At 43.7% G+C, this 24,022-nt stretch overlaps 1 protein-coding gene across 9 annotated transcripts in view; it reads left to right on the forward strand.

Moving 5' to 3' along the window:
* FRYL (FRY like transcription coactivator) overlaps nucleotides 1-24,022 on the forward strand; it is a 188,963-nt gene that overhangs the window by 94,664 nt on the left and 70,277 nt on the right. For 6 of the 9 annotated variants that reach the window (XM_075422025.1, XM_075422019.1, XM_075422022.1 and 3 more), the window contains 17 exons: nucleotides 318-486; nucleotides 1,565-1,657; nucleotides 3,364-3,462; nucleotides 4,950-5,051; nucleotides 7,622-7,666; nucleotides 11,330-11,433; nucleotides 12,059-12,167; nucleotides 13,145-13,231; nucleotides 13,876-14,047; nucleotides 16,054-16,186; nucleotides 16,402-16,509; nucleotides 17,823-18,060; nucleotides 18,696-18,881; nucleotides 18,979-19,065; nucleotides 19,882-20,150; nucleotides 20,655-20,850; nucleotides 21,839-21,963. In XM_075422025.1, coding sequence (XP_075278140.1) covers nucleotides 318-486; nucleotides 1,565-1,657; nucleotides 3,364-3,462; nucleotides 4,950-5,051; nucleotides 7,622-7,666; nucleotides 11,330-11,433; nucleotides 12,059-12,167; nucleotides 13,145-13,231; nucleotides 13,876-14,047; nucleotides 16,054-16,186; nucleotides 16,402-16,509; nucleotides 17,823-18,060; nucleotides 18,696-18,881; nucleotides 18,979-19,065; nucleotides 19,882-20,150; nucleotides 20,655-20,850; nucleotides 21,839-21,963 — 2,322 coding nt within the window. The remainder of the gene's footprint in view (nucleotides 1-317; nucleotides 487-1,564; nucleotides 1,658-3,363; nucleotides 3,463-4,949; nucleotides 5,052-7,621; nucleotides 7,667-11,329; nucleotides 11,434-12,058; nucleotides 12,168-13,144; nucleotides 13,232-13,875; nucleotides 14,048-16,053; nucleotides 16,187-16,401; nucleotides 16,510-17,822; nucleotides 18,061-18,695; nucleotides 18,882-18,978; nucleotides 19,066-19,881; nucleotides 20,151-20,654; nucleotides 20,851-21,838; nucleotides 21,964-24,022) is intronic. The other 3 variants (XM_075422023.1, XM_075422024.1, XM_075422027.1) reach the window with 1 other exon arrangement.

Genomic DNA, 24,022 nt, shown 5'->3' on the forward strand with positions numbered 1-24,022 from the left:
CACAATAAATTTGAACAAAGCAAGAAATAATCTTTAGCCCAATGCTCCATTGCTTTGCTGTCAAGCTGTAGGTGGAGGGAAAGGAGGCCTGGTATCAGTCCATAGTTCTTGTTCAGTTAACGAGCATATTCTAATGTGCTGATCATTATAGGCACTCTTAAATGCCTATATTTTAAGTGTCAGGGTTCATCTTGCTTGTGTTTCTTCTACTGTAGCTGCTGTTATTATTGACAGACTAAAGAAATCCCTTTGAAATTATAGCCATTGTATAAAAGCAACTAAGAATGCAAATAATTGCCATCGGTATCCCTGTTCAGGTTTCAGGCTGTCAGGAAGAAGTTTGTCACTGAATTAAAGGAACTGCGGCAAAAAGAACAGAGTCCTCATGTAGTACAAAGTATCATCAGTTTGATTATGGGAATGAAGTTTTTTCGGGTGAAGATGTATCCCGTGGAGGATTTTGAAGCATCATTTCAGTTCATGCAGGTAAAGGAATATTGCAGAAAACTGAAATGACCATAATTTTGATTGCGTGAGTCAGGACGCTGCAGTAATGCTTGCTGTGATTGGTCGCTCACTCTGCTCATCCCTTGTCCTGCTCCATCCTTCTCTGCTTCGCTTGTGAGCTCGGAGAGGTGTGAATCATCTGTTCCTCTGCGGTTCGTGAGGGCTGGCGCAGGGAGAACCCGTTCTCAGTTGGCTGAGTAATGTGGCAAACCTGTAACACCATAATTTGTTCAAGACTAAATGAAAATGGGTAGCAGTCGAATAATGTTCTTTCTTTAGGAAAGCGGGGGGTTAAAGAACAAAGCCACTTGACGTGGCTTTTTTTGACAGCTGAGATGCCAAGAAGCACTTTGTTTAACAACCCCTTCCGTTCATTTTCGGAGAGACTTAATAAATCTCTTTGTTTGCTTCTCTTGATTGTGGATTAAGAATTAGTCTTAATGAACAACTTGCTCATTGCACCATAGCTGAAGGTGTTGCAGACTGGTCCTCAATTTTATTAGAGCTGCTTGACAGCCGTTGACGTCGACCTCGATCCTGAAAGCACGAACGCACCCATAGGTGCTTCAGGTCGTGCCCAGAGGAGTCAGCGTGGTGTAGCGGAGTGTGCAGACGTGCGGAGGGGTTGCTTGTGTCTCTGTAAAATGTTGTTTGCATCACTCATCTTGCAAATGAAAAGGAGTCTGTAAAAACTGAAATATCATTTTCTAATAATTTCCATAGAGTTGTTTATTTTTTGAAACTTCAGAATAAATCTGAGGGAAAATGTGCATATTTATATCCCTTTATATTCTGAGTACTCTTTTATTCTGAGTAGAGAGCAAATAGCTATGCGGTATTACAAATGTTCTTTCAATTTCTTTTTAATTGCTGGAGAAATGGCTTTTAAAGTTTCTAACGTTTTGTGACGTCGGTGTTGTCAGGGAATAGAAGACTGACTTAATGACTTTGCATGTTTTAAATTCAGACTCTTACTGTGATACCGCTTGTGGGGTTTATGGCGTAGCGACATTTGTCTTCTGTTTTCTAAATGTTTCTCTAATGTCTTCTTTCTAAGGAATGTGCTCAGTACTTCCTGGAAGTAAAAGATAAAGATATAAAACATGCACTCGCTGGTTTGTTTGTGGAAATTCTCATCCCTGTGGCTGCTGTAAGTATTTTTATTCCCCCCTCTACTATTCCCCTCACTTTCAATTGGACTCTCATTGTTAAATTTGCTGCCACTCCTCGCTGGAGTACACTTACACACTTCAAAGAGACTATTTGCACTTATAGAACCTTTGGAAGGGAAATGTGTCAGTGGGATTTGTGTATTAGCTAATGTTTCCGGTCTGTTTTCAGATCCTTTTGGTATTGTCTGTTTTCTAGACCCTTTTACCACCAGAGCGCTGTGTAATCTTATGCTGGCTCTAAAAAGTTGAAATTTCCTTGGTTTAATATTTGTTCACTCAAGGGTGCCACTGACTTTTCTTTATTAGCTGAAACCTGTTAAGTTCTTTCTAGAATAATCTGAGAAATGTAACATTTTTACAGTCTGATAGGGAGAGTGTGATCTCCTGTGCAAGAAGGCAGAATGTAGGTTTTGGCTAATTAAATAAAAATTGTTCGTAGAGGTAGGTGTCCACCAGATGTAATCCTTCAAGTGAAAGAGCAGTCGATCATCTCCCGTATGTGTTTTAAATCTAAAGCCAGAAATTTTACTCAGCAGCCACAAACAAGCAAAACAAACTCGGTGTCATCACAGCGTGGGCTGTAACGCGGCTCGTGAGAACGCTTTCGGGCAGGACGGGTGCTCCTCCCTGCGTAAAGCTTGGGCAGCAGGTCAGCAAGAAGTTATGGCAGCTCAGTGTACCTCGAGCTGACCATTTACCACAAGCTCCGAAGCTTGTGTCGTAGTAGGATGGATGCTTGCTGGGATTTTTGACTAAAATGATAGTTATATCAGCAAATCCTAGGCCACAGAGTGTTTGGCACGCTGTCCCAAAAAATGGGAGGCCACGGCTCCGTGTTATGGCCAATGACAGGGGCCTGTCTTGCTACACGTGGAGGACTGGGATGTGTAGATCCCACCTTGCAGAAGGGGATCTAAGCAAGCTTGTAGAAAAAGAAAGACGAATCGCTCTGCGCTCTGCGTCCTCCTCCACGCAGTCTGCCATACCCTGCTCTGCGGGGAGATGCTTCTCTCCCTTCACGTTTCTCAACCTTCAGACTTCTAAAAAATCTAGAAAGGAGACAATCTTTCCTCTTTTCTCAACCTTCAGACTTCTAAAAAAACTAGAAAGGAGACAATCTTTCCTCTTTTCTCAACCTTCAGACTTCTAAAAAAACTAGAAAGGAGACAATCTTTCCTCTTTTCTCAACCTTCAGACTTCTAAAAAAACTAGAAAGGAGACAATCTTTCCTCTTTTCTCAACCTTCAGACTTCTAAAAAAACTAGAAAGGAGACAATCTTTCCTCTTCGTGCATGACCACAAAGAGGTGGTGTTAGTAATTACTTATAGGGAAATGATGAGTGTAGAGGATCTCTTCCACAAAAGCCACCCCCGCTCCCACCTCCCGTTTCGGTCAATAAAGCAGAAACACGGTATAAAAGAGGAGCTGGAGAAGAAAGTTGAAATGGCTCGTCACGGGTACCCAGCGAGACGCCTGAGAGACTTGCAGGGGGTTGCATGAAGAAGGTGGCTGCCTGCTTTGGTCGGATGCTGCTGTTTCTATTCCAAATAAATACGCTCCAATACTTGCCTGATGTGACATTTAACTTTTCGATGTTCTTGAATTCATGGACATCTTAATGTATATTTAAATTGCCTTCGATACAAGCTTTCAACCCATTTATGTGTGTCTTTTTTTTTACAGGCTGTTAAAAACGAAGTGAATGTGCCATGTTTGAAAAATTTTGTGGAGATGCTGTATCAGACCACCTTTGAACTGAGCTCAAGAAAGAAGCACTCGCTGGTATTTGAAAGAAATATTTCAACTTCTCTGTTTTGCTCCTCTTAGGCTTTTAAGCTAGTACATTGCGTGAGGACAAGCTAATGGCTGTATGAATTTACAGCTTTCCTCCTCAGTTCAAGTGTGATTAAAGTCACGCGGTGGGTGTGCGTTTGCTCTAATTTTGATTTGTTTCTTTGTGCAAGGCGCATGCTCGGTTATCGCTCCTGTCAGACTGAAATCAGTGCTTGGCTTTGATTATTTTAGAGGGTTTTAGCATGGAGTTATTTAAGCGAATGTCTCTTCTAAAAAGAGCTCTCATTCAGGGAGTCCGTGTATTTAAATTATCTTTGGTTAAAAAATGGAAGCGTCAGACGGGCTTTTCCAACAAAGCAGCAGCCTGTGAATAGCCCTGGGCTGCCTAGTTTCTCCTCTCCTCATACACTTTGTTTTGCTTTTTCCCCTATTTTTGAATTATCTCTTTCAGATATAAATGTCTGTGGGTTGTTTTTTTTTTCCCCTAAGACTGCATCTTAGCTTTTCCCCTAAAATTGCATCCTAGCAAGGATTTAAATCTCCTCTTAGTGCAGTGTTTGGTAGTGGTTGATGGCCATGGCAGCCGTGCTTCACTTCCCTTGGCTAGAAGCGTAGAGCTAATTTTCGCATTATGATTGGCACACCCAGTAAATGTGGGTGAATTTAAAATGGTTTGTCCTCACTTTCGTGTTAGGATGAGCTTTGCTTTCTGCTGTTCTGAGCATAGAGAGCGTAGGTGATAGTACGTGGTGAAACTCCTTGTGTAAGAGTAACGTCAAGTAGTTGATGTGAGTATTCACAACGTCATTTTATTTATGGAGTCAGAAACGTTGTTACATCAAGATTACAATTTACCTACTCGTCCTCATTCTTTAATTTTGCTCCCTAACGATATAATCTGCTGTCAGATTTGGTGTTCACCACCATGATGTGTTCTGTTGAAGTGTGTGGTGGTTAAACAAAAACTCCGTTACTAAAGCAAAGCCAAGCCGTTCCAGTCAGCGTACGCACAGACTTTATTCAACTGTGCTGCCTTCCTTGCTGAAAGCAGACCTGGAGGAGAAGTAACATTTCTGACACCCGAAAGTCTTCCTCGGTTTTTACCGAGTAGAGGAGGTTTTCCCTGAAAAACATTCTTCGAGGCAGCTCCCTCTCTCCGCACGTAGGACCCCGTGAACTGAACCACGCGCTCGCGGGGAGAAAGCGACCGTTGTACGGCGGGTGAGCTCTGCCAGCACTCTGAGCTTGGGTGCAGGCCTTGCCCGGGGCTCAGCTTCTCCGTGGTCCCGCTGCTCCGACACCCATGGGTTGTGCCCAGGACCCCGTGTCCGAGCGCGGGGGAACGGCCGCCGCGCGGTGCTGGGACGGCGAGAGCTGGAGCCCGGGACCGGCCGCGTGTCTCATGCGCGGCGTGGCCGGCGCGGGAGATGGGCACAGAGCGGTTTGATCGATTCTTTTTCCCCCCCTGCTCACAGGCTTTGTACCCGTTGATCACCTGCCTGTTGTGTGTCAGTCAGAAACAGTTTTTTTTAAATAACTGGCACGTTTTCCTGCAGAACTGCTTGTCACATCTAAAGGTAAGAATCCTTTTCGATTCAGGAACTGTCACAAATCCAGAGTGTTTCTTCGCAGATGTTCTCAGCATTCTTGTGGCAAATAAACAAGGAATATTTGCCTGTTTAAAAGGACACTGAAATTTTTTCTTTTTTTAAATTGAATTAAAGTCTCCACTCGTGTTAAACTTAGCAGTAAGCTTTTCTGATGCTGTGCAATGCTGGAAATAGAGGTGGCCTCCTTGGGGGCCATCAGTTTTATTGACTAAAATCCACAGGAGAAGAATCTGCTAATAAATGCTATTTATGCCAGAGAAAGCTCAAACTGTAATTCTTCATGTGCAAATGATATGTGAGAAAAGAAGTGGCTTACCTACTCCTCTAAGCAGAATGTACAGTAAGTGCAAAATTTCTCTCTCTTGTTCACTTGCTGAAGGAAGAGAAAATGAATTGGGAGTCCAGAAAATTAATTACCTTGTGCTAGGTATTTTCCAAATAAAAATTACAGTGTCCCTTTAACTCATGGCTGCAGTTGATCGCATTGTGAACACGAGTTGATTGAGAAAATGATCATGATACGTAGAAATTAGGGATTTGTTCTAGTGACTTTCTTGTAGCGTTAATTGTTGTACGTGTTCTTTCCTTAATTTTGATTTAACATAGTTCACGACTTTGCCTAAATGTATTGATTTTGATGATTTTAATAAATTCTTTGATCCACCTTCACGATACTCATTCTGGTTAGGTATGAGTGGCAATTCCGAAGCTTGTTAGTAAAATATGTAAACCGACGAGAAGCCAAAAGGAAACAGGTTTAGCTGCTTGGATTGCTTTTTTAGGGTCGTTTTGTTTTCATGACATCTTGCACACTTTTCTGTTGCTTGTTGGGTTTTTGTATATTTTTCATCTAACATTTGCAGTTCTTTTGCCATTTTTGCCTTGGTTTTTATGTTGTTGGGTTGTTTTTTTTTTTGCTTATGGAGGCTGCTTTTGCTTTTGTTTTTAAAGCTTTAAAAAGAAATCTTCCGTTCTAGGAGTTGCGTTTTTCTGGCATAATGTCCATTGCTGATAATGGATATATTAAAACTACAGATGCCAGTGAGTTGAACTGGGAGTTGCTGAGCATGCATTTGATATTTTAGTCTCGTTAACCACTAACAACTTAACACAATTACTGTAAGGCTCTATTCAGCAGAAATTCTGCGTGTGAATTTCTGCAATTCCGAATTCGCAGTGTTGTGATGCTGTGCCCTCAGTGAGTTCCGGAGGATATTTTACGGCGTGGTTGAATTTGGCCCACCACATACTATCGGCTTTTTGGGTGCCTACCTTGTTCTGAAACTCTGTGGAGTTGAAGCTGGAGAGATACACCCCCACTGTCCTCATGTGTCTTACGAATTAATGTGTTCCTTTGTTTCTGAAGCTAATGAAATGCATGCACTCTGTCATAAGTAATCTCATTAATTTATAAATCTGGATTTCACAGCAGTTTAGTCTTTTAGATTTCCCCTTCCCCATTTTATTTCCTGATTTCCTCATGACTAAAGTTAATTTATTTGCAGTTCTTTAGGTGGGTTCCAAATCCATTGCCTCCAGCGTCTTTGCTGTTTAATAAAGTAATTTTGAGAGTTACTGGGGAGGGATTTTAAAGTACTGGAAAGGTTCGTGCACCCCTACCGTATTAGTGAAAATTAACAAATTAATGGTTGAAATAATGATTGAAATGATTGCTGAGGTTCAGTCGCAGGAGTATAGTGGGTGGAGAGTACAGGCCCGCTAGCGAGTTGCCGAGGGGCCTCGTAGGTCTTGGGTTCGCGGTGCTCGCTTCGCTCCCTGGGGACCGCCCAGTGCAACGAGCCCCGTGGGGTCACTCCACAGCGACAGAAACAGGCGTTTCCCAGGGCTCCCCAGTGCCCGACGCGCCGTGTGCCCCGACTCTGCCTGACCCTGCGCTGGCTCGGTGCCGCGCTCGGCGTGGGGACGCTCCCGAGAGCGCTCCCAACCCCCGGCCGGGGCTCGCGGTATTCCTGGTGCGCGGGGAAATCACCCTCGCCTGGCGGCAAGGAGGAAGCCTCGGGGTCTGGCCCGACGCAGACAGCGCAGAAATGGGTTATAAGAGAGGCAAAACTGTGAGTTTGTTCAGCAGGCAGTAACGCCGGGTCGGTGTTGTGAAGCGTTGCGCTGGCTTCGGCGGCTGGTGTACGGACAGACGGACTTTAGCGGGTTTGTCGGAGAGCGGGTGGGTTCTTGGAGGAAGAGGAGTTGTGGGATCCTGACCACCTCTGCCAGGGAGAGGAGGGAGCTCGGAAGCAAGCCGCTGAAATGGGAGTGAAGTGTCTGCCGTTCTTCGCCACTGTGGGGTGGGAAAGAGTAATTTTTTATTTTTCCCCCAGTTCAACCGTAGTATCTGTTACCACAAAACCTTGGCAGCTGGAGGAACGTTTTTCTGCCGCTACAGCAAACCCCGTATTTCTACTGAATAGAGTCCTTACCAGGCAGCTGTCTGTTGGTTTTGTGCTTTTTTTCATCTAACATGCATGTGCCTTCCATTCTCATGTTTGTTATGTTTTGCTGTCTCACATTGCTTTATTTAGATGCCATCTAACAACAGTATCAGAAAACAAATAGAAACGCTGCAGGTGAGTTAATATGTCGTCGTAACTCCGTCAAACGTTGCTTTGTCTCACGTAAAGACTTTGCTGTGGGTTTTTTATGTTAATTGTTGTATTTTGTGCTTTCCTTTCTTTGTAAAATTGCTGTTAGCACTGTTCAGAAGCAACAGGACTAAGAATAGCTGAAGTTTCAAAGCTCTTTTTTTCTTGCCAGGGAGTAAAGGAGAAAGAGCAGAAATTTATCTAATATCAGTTTTTCCTTTGGGGTGAAAATGTGGCTTTGAGTATCAATGTGGCAGCTGGCTTCCCGGAGCAGCGGTGCCTGTTTCCACGGGAAGTAAACGGCCTGTTCAGACGTGGGGGGTTCTGTTAATTCCTGGCAAGAAGGGTCTGGCGTGCCAGCAAGCTTGGAAACACTTCCAGAGTTAAAAAATGCGAAGCTGATTTACTGTAACAACTTGCAGCGCACGGACTCGAAAGACTTTTACACTGTTGGTTGTGCAGGTTTTAAAAAGTAGAAATTGTTTTAGTTCAGAACAGAAGAAAAGTTGAACATCAGTATTTAAAATGGGTTTCTTCAGTCAGTGACCACCTTTGACCAACATGGAAGAAAAGCCGTTTTGTGTCTTGCCTTCATGGAGATGCGTTTCCTTGACGCCCCTTAACGTGCCGTGCGAGACCACTGCAGGTTTGCTCCCGCTGGTTTGGTTTTGCAGCAGAGACACAGCTCTCGACAGCTTATTCCATAGTCTGCTGATACAAGTTCTGTTAGAAGTTTGGGGATTTTAAACAAAATTATGCTTAAAAAATAAAATACAAACTGTGACAGAGTGCTTTAAAACCTGACAGGCCTCAGCTAAGAAGACTGAAATTCAGGCAGGTTGGTGAATTATAGCCAGACATACTGTATTCTACTTGCAGTAATCTCAAAGAGAAAAGGAAATGCTGACATGTATTGACCAAGTATATAATGTATATATAATAATAATATATATAAGTATATAATGACCAAGTATATAAGAAGCGTACCATAAATTGGACCCAAAAAACCATTTTCTTTAGTCTATTTGTTTAGTCCCTAGTTATAGGAAGAGTTAATGAAAGTTTTTAGTGCTTAAGGAATTAGTAGTACTGCTGTATTTATTCTGTAACCCTTTTTAAAGGGTATAAGGCCTCCTTATACATTCTTTTTTTTTTTTTTAACAAAGAAGCAAACTTTGCCCTAACGTATCAGCAGTAGCTCTACTGGGTGATAAACCTTGTAACAGATGGGATGTTGTTAACACATCATAAAATATCTGCTACCTCCACCATTTTTTTGATTAGATGGTTGAAAGCCAACAGTAAATATTTGGTTTTCTTCTGGACCTGTAAATTAAGCTCCCTTTTGGACTATCAGAAATAAGAAGATCGAAGCGTTACGGACACCGCGTTCCAGATAGGCTTCGATAATCCGGGTGCCAGTGAGTTCACCAGCCTGCCTAGAACATCATGAACTGCTGCTCTGTCGGTTAAATGGGATGAGTACTCATATCATGGCTTTTTGCCGCTTTAAGCTGATTAAAATCAAAGCTCCCGCAGTCTCACCCTCTCGTACCGTGAGGAGCGTTTGCTGCCTGCTCACGGTAGCGCTGCTGGTCGATCAGCTGGGCAGTGGGGCCGTCCCCTGGCTGCGTGCTAACCAGGGGCAGGGTAACTTTGGACTGGCTGGGTTTTGTCCAGGTCACCTTCCTAAACTCACCCGCTGCCTGGGGTCGGGTGTGCTAGGAGCGCGTCGATGAGGATGAAGGGAGGGGAGGAAGGCATTGTCGCTGCCACAGGCTGGGCTAAGCCATCCCCTCTAATCTGCTGATCAGCGGTCACGGAGGAATTCACCCCAGTGATGTGGTGGTAGGCTTTTAGCCTTGCTTAAAGGAAGCTGCTGCCAGAACCGATAGTCCTGACCCAGCCACGTTAAAGCCATCCCAATTACTCCCCTGCATCTAGTCCGTTGCGCAGACACAGCCGTGGAGTTACCTGGATCAGCTCACCGGGGTGAGCTGGACTTTCTGCTGGAGTCCAGGCGCGGGGAGCAGCGTGGCTGCAGCGGAGGGAGCCGAGGAGGAGACCACCTCCTTCCCAACAGCGTGGTCTGCGGGCCCCCTGCACCCTGAGTGACGCTGCGCTGGTCCTGGGAGGAGAAAGCAGGCTGCTCTTCTGAGCTGGTGGCTTGCGGTGGAGCCCACAAACTGGGAAATGAGTCAGGGTCAAGCCATCGTATAGATATGTCTTGGAGCAGAGGGACTACACTGGAGATGGTGGAGCTGGGTTTTGGGAGTTCTTTTGTTGATTTTTTTCTTGCTGCCTTTGCTTGGGGTTCAGTTGGGGGTTTTTTGTTGGGTTTTTTTTTTGTTAACTGAGCGAGTGCCTAAAAAGACGACAACTGGGAAGCATTTATTCTGTTCATAAGCTCGTACTTATGGCCACTTCCAAGAATCTCACTGGACAGTCCAAGGTTTATAAATACATGAAGAATCCCTAGTTGGAAGAGGGGTTGCTGGAGCTGGTCTGCAGAATGTTAGTTGCTCATTGTTTTACAGAATCACACAGAATCCCAGCATGGTCGGGGTTGGCAGGGCCCTCTGTGGGTCACCCAGTCCAACCCCCTGCTGAAGCAGGGTCACCCAGAGCAGGCTGCACAGGACCTACACACTCTACGAGCTAGGAGGAGCAAAGCTGAACTCCCAGCAGCAGCTCTAAGACAAAAAATAACTGGTTTTCATACAGTGCATAATTTAACCTGAATTATGCCACAAGATTTTATATTAATTGGAGAAAAAGCTTGCTTAACTACTGCAGTAAAAATCCCTTGGAAGTGGGTGAACATGGATACCACCCACTGGGGACGGGTAAGGTGGACTAGATGACCCACAGAGGTCCCTTCCAACCCCTACTATTCTGTGATTCTGTGATTCTGTGATTCTGTGTGCCTGCCCGGTTCTGCATCCTTCCCTTCTGCCCCTGCTGCTCTGCTCTTCAGAGACCACGGGCTGGACCTGGGCGTTGTGCCTGGTCCAAAGCAGCTGCTCCCATGGTTGTAGAATCATACAATCGTAGAATCGTGAAGGTTGGAAAAGACCTCGAAGATCATCAAGTCCAACCATCCACCCATCACCCCCATGCCTGCTAAACCATGTCCCCAAGTGCCCCATCCACACGTTTTTGAACCCCTCCAGGGATGGTGACTCCACCACCTCCCTGGGCAGCCTGGTCCAATGCCTGACCACGCTTTCAGTAAAGACATTTTTCCTAATATCCAGTCTAAGACAATAATTTAGACAAACGGTAAGTTAGTTTGCAGTAAAGTTGGTGTTTGTTACCTTACCTCAGAAATGGCTTTCTGAGGAAAGTTCTTGGAAGCAACACGCTCCTGGTGTTCACCGCAAGAGGAATATCTGCTTTGTAGTTACTCCTCCGCTCTCAGAGTGAAAGGTGCGTAAAATAATGTGGAATTACTAGTTAAATATTCAGGTAGCATTGGAAATACTTGTGGCTTTTATGAAAGCAGATGAAAACTTGTAGTCAGTATTAAACATAACAGTTTTCATTGTTTGAAAAATGTGAAAATATTCTCAGAAGTCAAAAGAGCAAGAATAGAGCTTCTGAGTTTCTCACAGGCGACAGTAACTGTGTTTTTCATTTATTTTACAGAATAAAGATCCCAAAATGTCCCGAGTTGCACTGGAATCTTTGTATAGGTTGTTGTGGGTTTATGTTATTAGAATAAAATGTGAAAGCAACACTGTAACTCAAAGGTAAGGTCGTTGTGCAAAGGATTTTGAACTACTGACTGGTGGGATTGCTTTCCCCTGGTGAAAGAACCTCAGAAGAGGTCTTGAAGCCAGCTGAGGGATGGTCTGGTTGGGCAAACAGGGGAGCAGAGACTTCAACTTAATAGGGAAAACCCAAACAAACTGATTACTTTGACAAGGAGAAAGAACGGAGCCTACAGTTGTCTTTGCAGGGGTAGAAGAGGGCAGAGATACAAGAAGCAGGAGATGCAGTAAAATTAAAAGGCCCCGAGGGTGCCGGAGCAAATGGCGTGTGAAGTGGCCAGCACTAAGTATGGGCTGGAAACGAAAAGGTTTTCTTTATCAATCAGCATCTTGAGGGTCTGGAATAGCTGTTCTGATTTTGCCCCTCCTCCTGACTATCAGTGACTGGTTTAAAGCAGGATCCTGGTCACGTTAGATGTGAGCCCGTGGGCCGGTTGCCCGTGACGGCGGCGGGCGCTGCTTTCTGTAGGTGCTCCTACCTGCCACGTGCTTCTGTATTACTTAGTAGCAACCCCCCTCAGATTTGAACTGTAGCATCTATGCCATTATAGAAAGTTATTTTAAGAAGTTTTTTTGATTTCTTTTTGTCTCTAAATTCCCACAGCCGTCTCATGAGCATCGTATCAGCACTTTTTCCAAAAGGATCGCGTAGTGTGGTCCCACGAGACACGCCTCTGAATATATTTGTGAAGATTATTCAGTTCATTGCTCAGGTAAGGATACGTCTGGGTAGAGCTAGAAGATTAGGATGAACGTTATTTGGAAGAAATGGAAATTTAAGGTTAGTTTTTGAAATATTTGCACTGAATTAGTGGTCTTCTATCTTGAGTAGAATTTCCCCAAAGAAGTATAACAAATGAAATTACTAGTTCTGTTTCTATTCTGGCAAAACTATTTTACTTCAACTTTAATCAAAGTTGTGTATTAACGTTAGGATGATTAATATTTACATTTGTATTGCACTGGGGGGTGTATATCTATATAAAAATACACTAATATAGTTTGTATATGCCATTGTAATATTTTTATAAGGGGCAAAGCGTTTGGGCAGTAATATCCACTTATATTTAGCCAGGAGACTAGCCTCTGATGACAGAAAAAATATGCAATGCATGCAGTAGTGTGTAGTTAGTGTTGCGTTATGATTTATATCGTGTTAGGTGCTTCTGTTGCCCGAATATCAAAATTCAGGATATGATCTTCACAAGAGAAACTCTGATTCATCCAGGGACTCGTAGATTAGAGGTGTATTTCCCTGTCTTATCCATAGCTTGGCCGTGCTGTAACTTCCCAGGGGATTTGCTTCTGGTCGTCTGGGGGTGGGCCAGGACACCCCACCCTTCCCTGTGTAGATTGGTTTCCTAGGGCCCTGCTTTTTCTCACTGGTTTTTAGTTACGTGAACCAGTTTGGCTCATCTGTAGAAATGTGTTTGACCCGAACTGGAGGGTCTGGGAATTGTTTCGGGAGAAATGGTTCAACCAGATCAGAGGGTGAGCGGTGTTGAATTATACTATGTTTAAAAAAAGAACATTAAGTCATATGAATAAATAGGAAAAAAAGGAATATTTTTTTAAACTTTCTTTTTAAAACTTTTAAGATGTGATACTCAGCACCTGTGCAAAACCAAGAAATGAAGCTATCCATATGAACAGAAAAGAGGTGATCATATCATTCTGTTTTCCTTTATAGGAACGTTTGGATTTTGCAATGAAAGAAATAATATTTGATCTTCTTAGTGTTGGAAAATCACCGAAAACCTTCACTATTAATCCGGAGGTAAAAAATAGCTCCTTATTGCATGGAGGGAGAACAGGGCATCGGGGGATTTTGGGGGGGACAGTGGCTAACTCTTTTTGAGCCGGGATGAAAGCAGAGGAGTGAGTACCTGCAGGGATGTTCTGCTAGAACTGAAGGAGCAATTGTAGCTGTGCACCATGGCTGCTTCGGTTCTGGTGAGGAAGCCAGCAGCAGTACTGCAGTTCAGACTCTGTTCAGCGACGATTTCAGCGAGCATGTGTGAGTTTTTGTCACGGTACAGCTGTTCTGCTGCTTCTCAGGGCAGCTGTACCGAGCTCTGCCGGCTGAAGGCCTGGTCTGAGACGTTTGAGCAGTGCCTGTCTTCAGTGTCTCGTTCTCGAGATCCGTCTGGAGTCCTCTCGTGCTCTGTGCTAGACAATATTTGGTGTAGCAGCCCCTGCCAAGGCAGTTAACTGGAAGCAGAGTTGTGGGGAAGGATGAAAGCTTCAATTTTATTACTTTTGTGCCCCTCGCCTGTAACATTCCAATAACGCCTGTCCTGCTGGAACCCCGCTGCCGTCTGTTTAAAAGCGAGGAAAAATGCTCGTTGTGCGCTGCCTCGTCTGTGTTACTTGAAGGTTATACTTTGTTCTGTTTTCTCTCCCCTTTTTCTGCTGTTGAAGAGGATGAATATTGGCCTCAGAGTCTTCCTTGTCATAGCAGATAGCTTGCAGCAGAAGGACGGCGAGCCGCCGATGCCGACGACAGGAGTTGTTCTTCCCTCGGGAAACACTCTGCGCGTGAAGAAGATCTTCCTTAATAAAACCCTGACAGACGAGGAAGCAAAGGTTATAGGTGGGTTGTGTTCTTTTGGAAGTCGGCATTCCGGTGCGTGCATGTGTGTTCTCAATTATTCCCAGTCAGCACGTTTGTGTAACTTTATTTCTGTATTTATTTTAATTGTTAGCCAGCATCTAATGATAGTCTGTTTTAACAGAATTGCTTTAATCGTTTAGAGAGGGCTGCTAGATAATATTGACCTTCTGGTGTCTGAGACCAAATCGGTGGCTTTTTTGGAAGTGTTTATGTAGTGGAGGGTGTGGGGGAGAAAGGTTACTGTAGGCAGATCTCAGAAAATGGAGGGGGGAGGAAGGAGAAGAGACACAAAAAAAACCACCCCCACAATGAATCTGAGATATCTTTTCCTCAATTAGAAAGGACGAAGGAGAGAGAGTCCAGCAGAGGGCTACGAGGATGAGGAGGGGACTGGAGCGTCTCTCCTACGAGGAGAGGCTGAGGGAGCTGGGTTTGTTCAGCCTGGAGAAGAGAAGGCTGAGAGGGGACCTTAGAAATGCCTACAAATATCTGCGGGGTGGGTGTCAGGAGGACGGGGCCAGACTCTTTCCAGTGGTGCCCAGCAACAGGACAAGGGGCAACGGGCACAAACTGAAGCAGAGGAAGCTCCAGCTGAACCCGAGGAAGAACTTCTTCCCTCTGAGGGTGAAGGAGCCCTGGCCCAGGCTGCCCAGGGAGGCTGTGGAGTCTCCTTCTCTGGAGATATTCCAGCCCCGCCTGGACGCGGTGCTGTGCAGCCTGCTCTGGGTGACCCTGCTTGGGCAGGGGGTTGGGCTGGGTGACCCACAGAGGGCCCTGCCAACCCCCACCATTCTGTGATTCTGTGTCATTCTGTGTGAAAGTTGGCAAGACGTGCACAAATACCTGAGAATTATGAACAGGTTCATCTTAATCTCTTTTGAAATGACTTCCAAGAGTACCTCCTTTGCTGTGTAGTGCTTGACTTGGAGTTTTGAATTCAGTTATAGCTAGGGTCAACTTCTAGAGCATGTTCAACACGCATTTGAAAGCTTTCTCCAAATCCCAATTATCCCCTACCCAAAATGACCTCACGTTCTTTGTCATGCAGCAGATCTTGCGTGACAGTTATATGGTAAGTGTTGTACTGATAAAATTTCACAACCATGCGGTCTCATATATAACATTGAACATTACACGTTATTTATTTTCTCTTACAATGCAGCACTCGCTAGTACTTTTTCTAGACAGAAACTGTTCTGAAAAACACACCGCTTCTCCACACTCTAGGAATGGAGAAGACAAAACATAGTTCAGATGTGCAGGAATGACGATCTATTAAAACACAACAGAAGAAACCCGATGGTGGATGGACCACACGCAGCCTTACGTGGAATCTGGCTCGTTTGACTACGTACCCCGTTACAGCAGGGTGTACAGATGGCTTTACCAATAACCCATGGCAGCAGCAACACGCAAAGCTTCCTCTGAGCGCTTCCTCACCAATATTTTCAGTTAGAACAGTGACACAGAGTAGGAACATACAATCAGCATCAGCTAAGTTCTTTTTGAGCTGGGATGGCACAAAGGAGCCCGAGTTCAATGAGTGGGGTAAATAGCATTGCTATTTCTGTTCCCTCAGTGCTGCTCTAGAATGTCCCAGGTGTCCCACAGCTGAAGTGGAGTAGGACAGTTCCGCTCTCTGTGCTCTGTTGATCTTCTGTGGGTGAGGTAGTCATCATCTCTAAAGGACTGTTTCGACGTGTAAAATTTAAACTAGAACTAAAATTCTCAGCTTTGAGAAAACAGAGAAGGAACTGATGGTTGCTTCATTGCTGATGTTCTTTCTGAAAGAAACTTCTACTTTCATAGAATATCTCCTACTACTCATTTAAAGTGCATTTCTTTTGACACTTCAAGTGTGTGTTTCATGTCATCTTCTGTACAAGAAGTTTGTCCTGAGCTGAGGAAGTAGCAAATATTTTAATAATAGTGAAAATTAAATGAGAACGAATGAAAGAGGTGATCGGAACTCTTTGGCTTTTCAGGAATGTCCATCTACTACCCTCAAGTCAGAAAAGCGCTGGATAGCATTCTTAGGCATTTGGACAAAGAAGTTGGAAGGCCCATGTGCATGACCAGCGTCCAGATGTCCAACAAAGAGCCCGAAGACATGATCACGTGCGTACGGAGTTGCAGTAATGTCGTATCAGTTGGGTGCTGTCATGTTGCAGACGCCGTCATTCATGCATTGCATTTGTTGACTCCTAAACGAAGGCTGATTTCATTAATTGACGATAAAAGTTTTTGTTAGTTTTGACGTGAATTTGGAAATATTTGTGGTGCACTGAAGTAGATTTTCCTGTTGTTGAGTTGGTTACAAACTGTTTTTGTAGGGGCGAGAGGAAACCGAAGATAGATCTGTTCAGGACCTGTATTGCTGCTATCCCGAGGCTGATCCCAGACGGCATGAGCAGGACTGACCTCATTGAGCTGCTGGCGAGGTGAGGGATACAGAATTCTGCTCTCCTGGACATTCCTGTTGACATGCTCCGGGAGCCGGTCAGCGCGCTGCGTGGCGCGAGGCCGCTGCGCGCCGGATCCGAGCTTCCTCGGCCCGCTGCAGCTGGGCAAGGGCTGCCAGCCACAGCGGGGGGGTGGATTCATCCTGGGCACCTTGCCCTTCTTTTTAGAGAGGATTTTTCAAAAGTAGGAGTTTATTTCTGTTGCTTTGGTGTTTAACCTTGCCTTATCTTTTTGTCACTGGTATTATCCTTTTTTTCCCTTTTTTTTTCTCCTTCCTGTTGCTAATGCTGTAAATTACCACAACGGCGTTCTTGTTTGTCATTACCAAAATGTCAGACAGGCACCTACAAGAAACTTCTTTCCTTCTTCCCTACTAATCCTGCTTCCTTCTTCCATTTTTTTTGATTCAACACTACCCGTATTCTCCCATCTTTTATCTCAATTTAAACTGAATGTGCGTAATCAGTACTGATAAGTAGTTGAGACAGCTGGACAACCGGGTGTGTGCAGGTGGGTAAACTGAGGACTCAGTCAGAACACATAGTTGTGGGGTGTGCAGACAGCCTTTACGTATTACTAGAGTGATAAACCTTCCTTTTTTTAATATTATCTTCTCCCAGTTTAATACAAGAATGATCTTGGTGCAGAAATAAAGGATAGCTTTTAGCTTTGAAATTATAAATTCATTTTCAGGTAGTGTGTTGAGATACATACATATAGAAATGAGTGATAATGTTAGAGACGAAGGTTTTTCTAACACTTTTTCTCCAGTGATGTAAGTGGCATAAAAGACATAAAATATTAAATAATAACACAGTACTGGAGAAGTTTCTATCGTAGCAGACTGAGAGGTATTTTTAAGTATATAGGCAAACTGGATTTTTGCAAATTTTTTCTCATATCCAACGTAAAGCTGCTTTATCCTTAAAAATAATCTGTTCTTTTCAAGTTGAATTTGAAGAAAACCACCTGTGCATCACAGGGTGGCTGCCTGCTGAGCTCTAAGGTGGTCGCTCCGATGCACGCAAAGAAGTGATGAAAGACTTGTCCTCTCTCTTGAAAATAACTTCTTTATACAACATTTTCTGAAGCCTTGCATTATTTGGCTATAGCAGTAGTGCCTGCTGTTGGTAGCTGGTCTGAGATAGATTCAGGGCAGAAAATACAGGCGTGCAGAAGCATTCTGCATCGCGCAGTAACGGCGGAAGCGTTAGCGGCGAGCTGTAACGGGTAGAGGCTGGTGAAGGGTGTGCCGATCTGGGGTGATGATACCCGTATTTTCTCTAAACAGGCTGACAATTCACATGGACGAAGAACTTCGTGCCTTGGCTTTCAATACTCTCCAGGCATTAATGCTTGATTTTCCAGATTGGCGGGAAGATGTTCTTTCAGGATTTGTATATTTTATTGTGCGCGAAGTGACTGATGTCCACCCAACGCTTCTTGACAATGCAGTAAAAATGTTAGTGCAGCTCATAAATCAGTGGAAGCAAGCAGCCCAAATGCACCATAAAAACCAAGATTCTCAGGTATTTCTAAATAAGGTCCTTTGATGTTAAAACGTTGTTTGAACCCACACACAATTTTACCAGTAGGCTTTATTGTTTTTGTTAAGTAATAAAAATTCAGCTTACTTTCTTCCAGCGCTTGAAGATTTTTGGACCTATTATTTTAAATCAGCCTTTTTGCCAAAAAATTAACACTATTAAGTGTTCCCTAAACACTAATTTATGGCTATGTTTTTGCTTAACATCGAAAGTCATCTTGTGTAACTGGAAATACATAAAGTAGTAGTTAAACAGTAGAACTAAAAAAAAAAGCATCATATTTTATTAGCAAACAGAAAGGATACAAGCATTTTAATTTTATACAATCCTATGCGTGTGTTACTTGTTTATTTTTATTTTGCCCTCGCTGCATCGTTGTTGTGAGAAAGTGAAGTAAGAAAGACTTTCTTGTGAGAATTGTTTGGACTGAATTCAGAGAGATACTAAAAAGCCCAAGTAGCTGCTATTGTGCCATTCCCATAAAGCACAATTGGACTGGTAGCCAAAAAAGAGCTAAATACCTTGTGATTAATTCTGCCCTTGCCAGTAATGGAACTTTAGCTTGGCTATGTTTATTTTTTTCTGAATTTGCTGAACTTCTGCATTCTTTTCTGTAGCGTGGTGCAGCCAACGGGGCTGCCCATACCCTGCCTCTGGAGAGGGCTCTCTACTCCAGCGTGTTTCACGTGGTGGAAGGCTTTGCCTTGGTCATCCTTTGCAGCACGCGGCCTGCCACCAGGCGATTAGCTGTCAGCGTTCTCAGAGAGATCAGGGCCTTGTTCACACTTCTGGAGATTTCTAAGGTACGAGTCGATGGCCCGGTCTGGTGACTGCTTGATGAAACTGCTTTTCTCTTGGCTTTCTTGGAGGTTTTTATGCTTTGTGTGTTTTCTTTTGCAGAGTGACGATGAGCTGGCGATAGATGTAATGGACAGGCTAAGTGCTACTATCCTGGAGAGCTTCATACATCTCACTGGGGCTGACCAGGTAGGAGAATTTTTATGTTAAGTTGGGTGTAAGTTGAGGTAACTCTGCAAAACTGTCCCAGATAAACTGGGATTAAATTACAGCGCCACTATGTTCACGCTAACTTTACCCCCAGTTTATCATCTTAAAAAACCAAACCCAACCAACCAAAAAAACCAAACAACCTAAAACCAAAATAAAGCCTTGAGGAGCGTTGTGAGGCTGACATACACTTTCTGCTCAGTAGTGTGTCGTTATCACCACCGCGTACGCACAGGCAGCTCGCTCTGTACCTTGTTTTTCTCCTCTTGCTCATAGGTGACAATTTCTTTGAAGCAAAGACCACTGCCTTTTCTGCAGTGATGCAGTGTGGAACAGTCAGCGTCCTTTATCCGCGATGAAAGCTACAATAACTGTCAATGAATAACAAAGGAAATCCATATTTATGTATTTATCATTATCTCTTAAGTATCAAGGGAAACTCTTCTGGTTTTAGGTTTAGGAAACAAGTTGGAATTTGGCAGTAAGGCTTTTGAAGTCTGGAGTCTTTTGGAAGAATTAAGTCATCATGAGTGAAAGGGCCTTTTTCTAGAATATATATATATATATATTTTTTTTTTTTTTTTCTAGAGTATTTCCTAATACCAATTCCTTCCCAAAAAGCACGTTTATGTAGCTGTCTACATTAGAAACCTCTGGAAAAAACCATAAATGAAGTAATGTGTTCTGTCTATTCCAAATGTGGTTTTGACACTGATGTTTTATTACAGTGAAGATACTGTTATTTAATATGCACGGGTATTAAATATTGCCTTGTTCTCTTTTTTATGCACACAGACTACTTTACTGTACTGCCCCAGTTCAATAGATTTACAGACTCTGGCTGACTGGAATTCCTCCCCCATCAGCCACCAGTTTGATGTGGTCAGTCCATCACATATTTGGATATTTGCACACGTGACTCAAGGCCAAGATCCCTGGATTATAAGCCTCTCGAGTTTTATGAAGCAGGAAAATCTCCCCAAACACTGCCCAACAGCCGTAAGCTACGCTTGGACGTTTGCTTATACCAGACTCCAGCTGCTGTCTCCACAAGTGGATATAAAGTAAGTTAATTTCTAAAGTAAATATAATATATTATACTCAGAGTTTTTTCAAGATTTGTCATCATTGTAATGTCATTATGTTTCAGTGAGGTGACATATGCAGCGTTAATATTTTCGGTGTGTTTAATTCAGCTTTATGGAACAAAAAATGAAAGCAGTTCTATCTGGAAAAAAGTTACCTGCTGTAAAGATTAATCAATCAGTGCATGCCTGCAGCTATATCGTAGTTCGACAGATGCTTTTATATATGTATATATTTTATTTTAATATAATGCTTTTATAGATGTATGCTTTTATAGTTGTTGTACAAAACTATTCTGAATAATTTATTCAGTATAATGAATAACTCTGAATAATTTATTCAGAGTTTACTATGTTAACAGTTTTGGAAGCAATGGTAGATACATAATTGAAAAATAAATTCAATAGGAAAACAAGGGGAAACCTCATAATCTTTATTTACTATACTGAGCATTTCCTTTTTCTTAATTTTTTTTCCAATAGCAGCCCTATCAATGCAAAGAAGGTGAATACTACTACAAGCAGCGACTCCTACATTGGGCTCTGGAGAAACTACCTGATTCTTTGCTGCAGTGCAGCGTCTTCTTCAACCTCCTCCACCTCCACGGGCTCTGTGAGATGTTCCCCTCCCGAGACGCTGGCGTCGACTCCGGACAGTGGTTATAGCATTGATTCGAGAGTAGGTTCTTCTCATGCTTACTGTGAAGAAGTCTGTGTGTTATTGGAAACAGAAGCACATAATAACCGTCATGATTCTTAGAAACTGGTGTAATTTGTCTGACAACATGTTTTAGTATACAGTTGTGTTTGATTTCTTTAGGGTGGTGTGTCTGTTCACTTCTCCCAGTCCATGCTGTAGAGGCTTTTCTGCTGATGTTTTTTAACACAGAATCTAATCGTGTCATGAAAACGTTAACCCAGTCTCAAAGTCTTCTGTAGTGGCAAATGTTTTGTTTCCCATTAAGGGTTTTTTTTGCTGTCAGGAGACTCCAGCAATTCTAAGCAAACGGCCTCCCACTTTGATAACTGGAACAGTGACCTGTTTGGGCATGATGTTCTTGGTATCATTTTTCCCAGCCGCAGAGAGTTTTCTGTCTGCCTTGCTTTGTTTCACCTGCAGGTTTGGGCTTGGGTTTGGGGTTTTTTTTTGCTGCATCTTTGCTTCTTTTTGTTCCTCTCCTTCTTGGCTCCCTGTAGAAGGTCCAGTAGAGGTGAAGGTAGCTCATGGACTATGCAGCAGATTTGGGGCAGAAACAGTCTATCCCCCTTGTTTGTTGCCAAGATCCTTTCCCCAAATCTGAGAATCTGTGGACTGAGAGCTTTGTCCTCGTTGAGAGCCAGGACAGAGTCTAAGGAGTTGGACACCAGCAGTCCACCCTGAGGAGCGTGGATACACTGAGTGTGCAAAGCATCTGTTCATCGTGTTGAGCCCTTCGTGGTCATCTGCCAATGAAAATTCAATTGCACGAGGAATGGAGAAGTAGTTAGTACTGCTTTACTATTTCAGAAAGCCTTTTTCCATGTCAACAATAAGAAAGTTCATTGTTATCATTTGAAGTCACTGATCAGTGTGAGCAGCCTGTAAAGTTACAGCAGATATTTTGACGTCAAACCGCCTGATTGTTTGGTAACTACTTCATTCTGGTTTATTCTGCTTTTCTTGTTAGGTTATTGGCATTCCATCCCCCTCCTCCCTCTTTAAGCAGATCGTTCCAATGATGCGCTCCGAGAGCCTGGAAATTACAGAATCCCTTGTGCTGGGACTTGGCAGGACCAACCCAGGAGCTTTTAGGTAACGGCTGTGTTTCATCTGTTTTTATGCTAATTGATTACAGAGCTGGGGAATCGGAGCTCAGAAAACAAGGTTTGCTTTGCTTTTCTGGTAAGAATTTTAAAAAAGCTGTGAAAACCGATTACCATTGTGTTTTCTAGCGTTTAGTGGTGTGATAAAGATTTATTAGAGGTTGAAATAATTGTATAGAGAGGTCATGTCTGCATAAAGAAAAAGAAGTTCACTGAAACAATAAACAGATGCCTTTTACAGATATTAAAGGCTGCCTGTACATGAGAGAACAGACTGTGTGGACTACAAACAGTTGAAATGTTAATTGTAATCAAATTTGTAAGAGTTACTAAACTCTCTGTGTCGGTATTTCCAACAAACATGTGTTACTGAGCCTTTTGTGTGTAGGAGACACATGATAACTGCATTCAGAAAGAGATTTTTTTGATGAAGCTGGAAGATGATACCAGTTACAGTTGTTTTCTGACTGGCGCTGAAGCTTCTGAAGTTCGTGGCACATCCTGCTCCCCACCCGAAACTTTGGGTTACCCGTACTGTGACAAATCTTTATATAAATGTCGAATTCAAAAGGGTCTATCTAGCCATTGTGGCATTGCTACCTCAGCTGAAATTTACTTCTCTGCAGATCCTAACGTACTGCCAAGGTGTGGTACAAATCCCCTGCGGTGAAAAGGCCGCTCTCCACCAGGAAGCCGTGAGCTTTAAAGTTCATCTCTGTGCCGCTGCCCTCCGCTGACGGCTCTCTGCTTTATGGAGGATGGGTATGGAGAACATCCGAGGGGAAGAAAGCTTTCTGGGAAGGCCAGTGCTCAGCACCAGATGTTCTCTGCCAGCAGCCAGCCTCCTATAATGCAGAGTTAGGAAGCTGTACCGTGCTCTAGCAACCAGCTTGCTTCTGCAGAAGAAACCAGGGATCCCTACTGCTCTTGCTTTTCGTTGAGGTGCTGCTTCTCTCCAGTCACAGGTCCCATGTTACAGCTGATGAGGAGCCAAAGATAGATTTGAAACCAGAATGCCAAGTCCTCAGTTACAGTATTCTGTTTTACTCCTTTGGTAATCTTCTGATTGTATATCATATCTGACTTTACTCGCCTACCAGGAGTAAAGCAAGAATTTGTCCCATGACCCTGAATATCTACTGAACTGTTTAAATTACAATAGTCTTCTACAAGTCTAGAAATGCTTTCAGAAAGGATTTCACCAGAAATCCTTGTTTTCTAAATCAGAAACAACTCATTTAGCAAGCTTAAAAGAAGATAGATGTGATGCTCACCAGTTTTGTGATTTCTTTGTTCCGCTTCACGTTTGATTTCTGACCTCTAGCTTTTTTCCTCTGGCCAGTGTGCCCACTCAGACCAGGGGCTCGCCGGAGCCCACCCTTCACCCGTGCAGCTCTGCTCTGCTTTGTTGCTTTGGTTTTGTCTTTTTAAGCAGTGTTCCTCACCACTTGGCGTGTTTTACTCGGGAACTTTTTTCATTATAGATTATATGTATATGCAGTCCACTTAAACTTGGTAGAATATTCTTTTTCTCTTTTCTTTTCTGATACTGATCGTATGAACTTGTCCGGGTGACTCCTGCTCTCCACTGGAAGCAGACCCTTCACTATATTTTAGCATAAATAAAGCTTCTTCCAAATTATTTTCTGTGTTTTCACCGTTTGAAAGAAAGTGTAAAACAATCCCTCATCACGCTGAAGTCTCCTGGAACTGAGCGTACCGCCAGAGTTTGTGCAGCTTGCTGATGGCCTGGGCCCATTCTCGGAAGGAGGACCTTTGGGCGGTGTGGTGGAGGAGCCAGTCACTCACCGTGAAAACCCAGCGTGGTTCTGACGGTGGTGGTTTGTCTGCGTGGACCCACGGTGCCGATCTCCTGCCCCTGTCCCTGCCCGCTGTCTGGAGTCGCGAGGGCGTCGCAGCTTGGCAGGAGGAGCCGAGCGGTGACGAAGACTGGGGAGCTTCAGGGCGACGCGGGGATGTAACCACAGCGTCGGAGCACGTGGCTTTCTGGTTTTCATAGAGACTGCTCTGACTTCTGTCAGCTTAGC

Source organism: Opisthocomus hoazin, chromosome 5 (genome assembly GCF_030867145.1).
Source record: "Opisthocomus hoazin isolate bOpiHoa1 chromosome 5, bOpiHoa1.hap1, whole genome shotgun sequence".
In the NCBI taxonomy this organism is placed as follows: Eukaryota; Metazoa; Chordata; class Aves; order Opisthocomiformes; family Opisthocomidae; genus Opisthocomus; species Opisthocomus hoazin.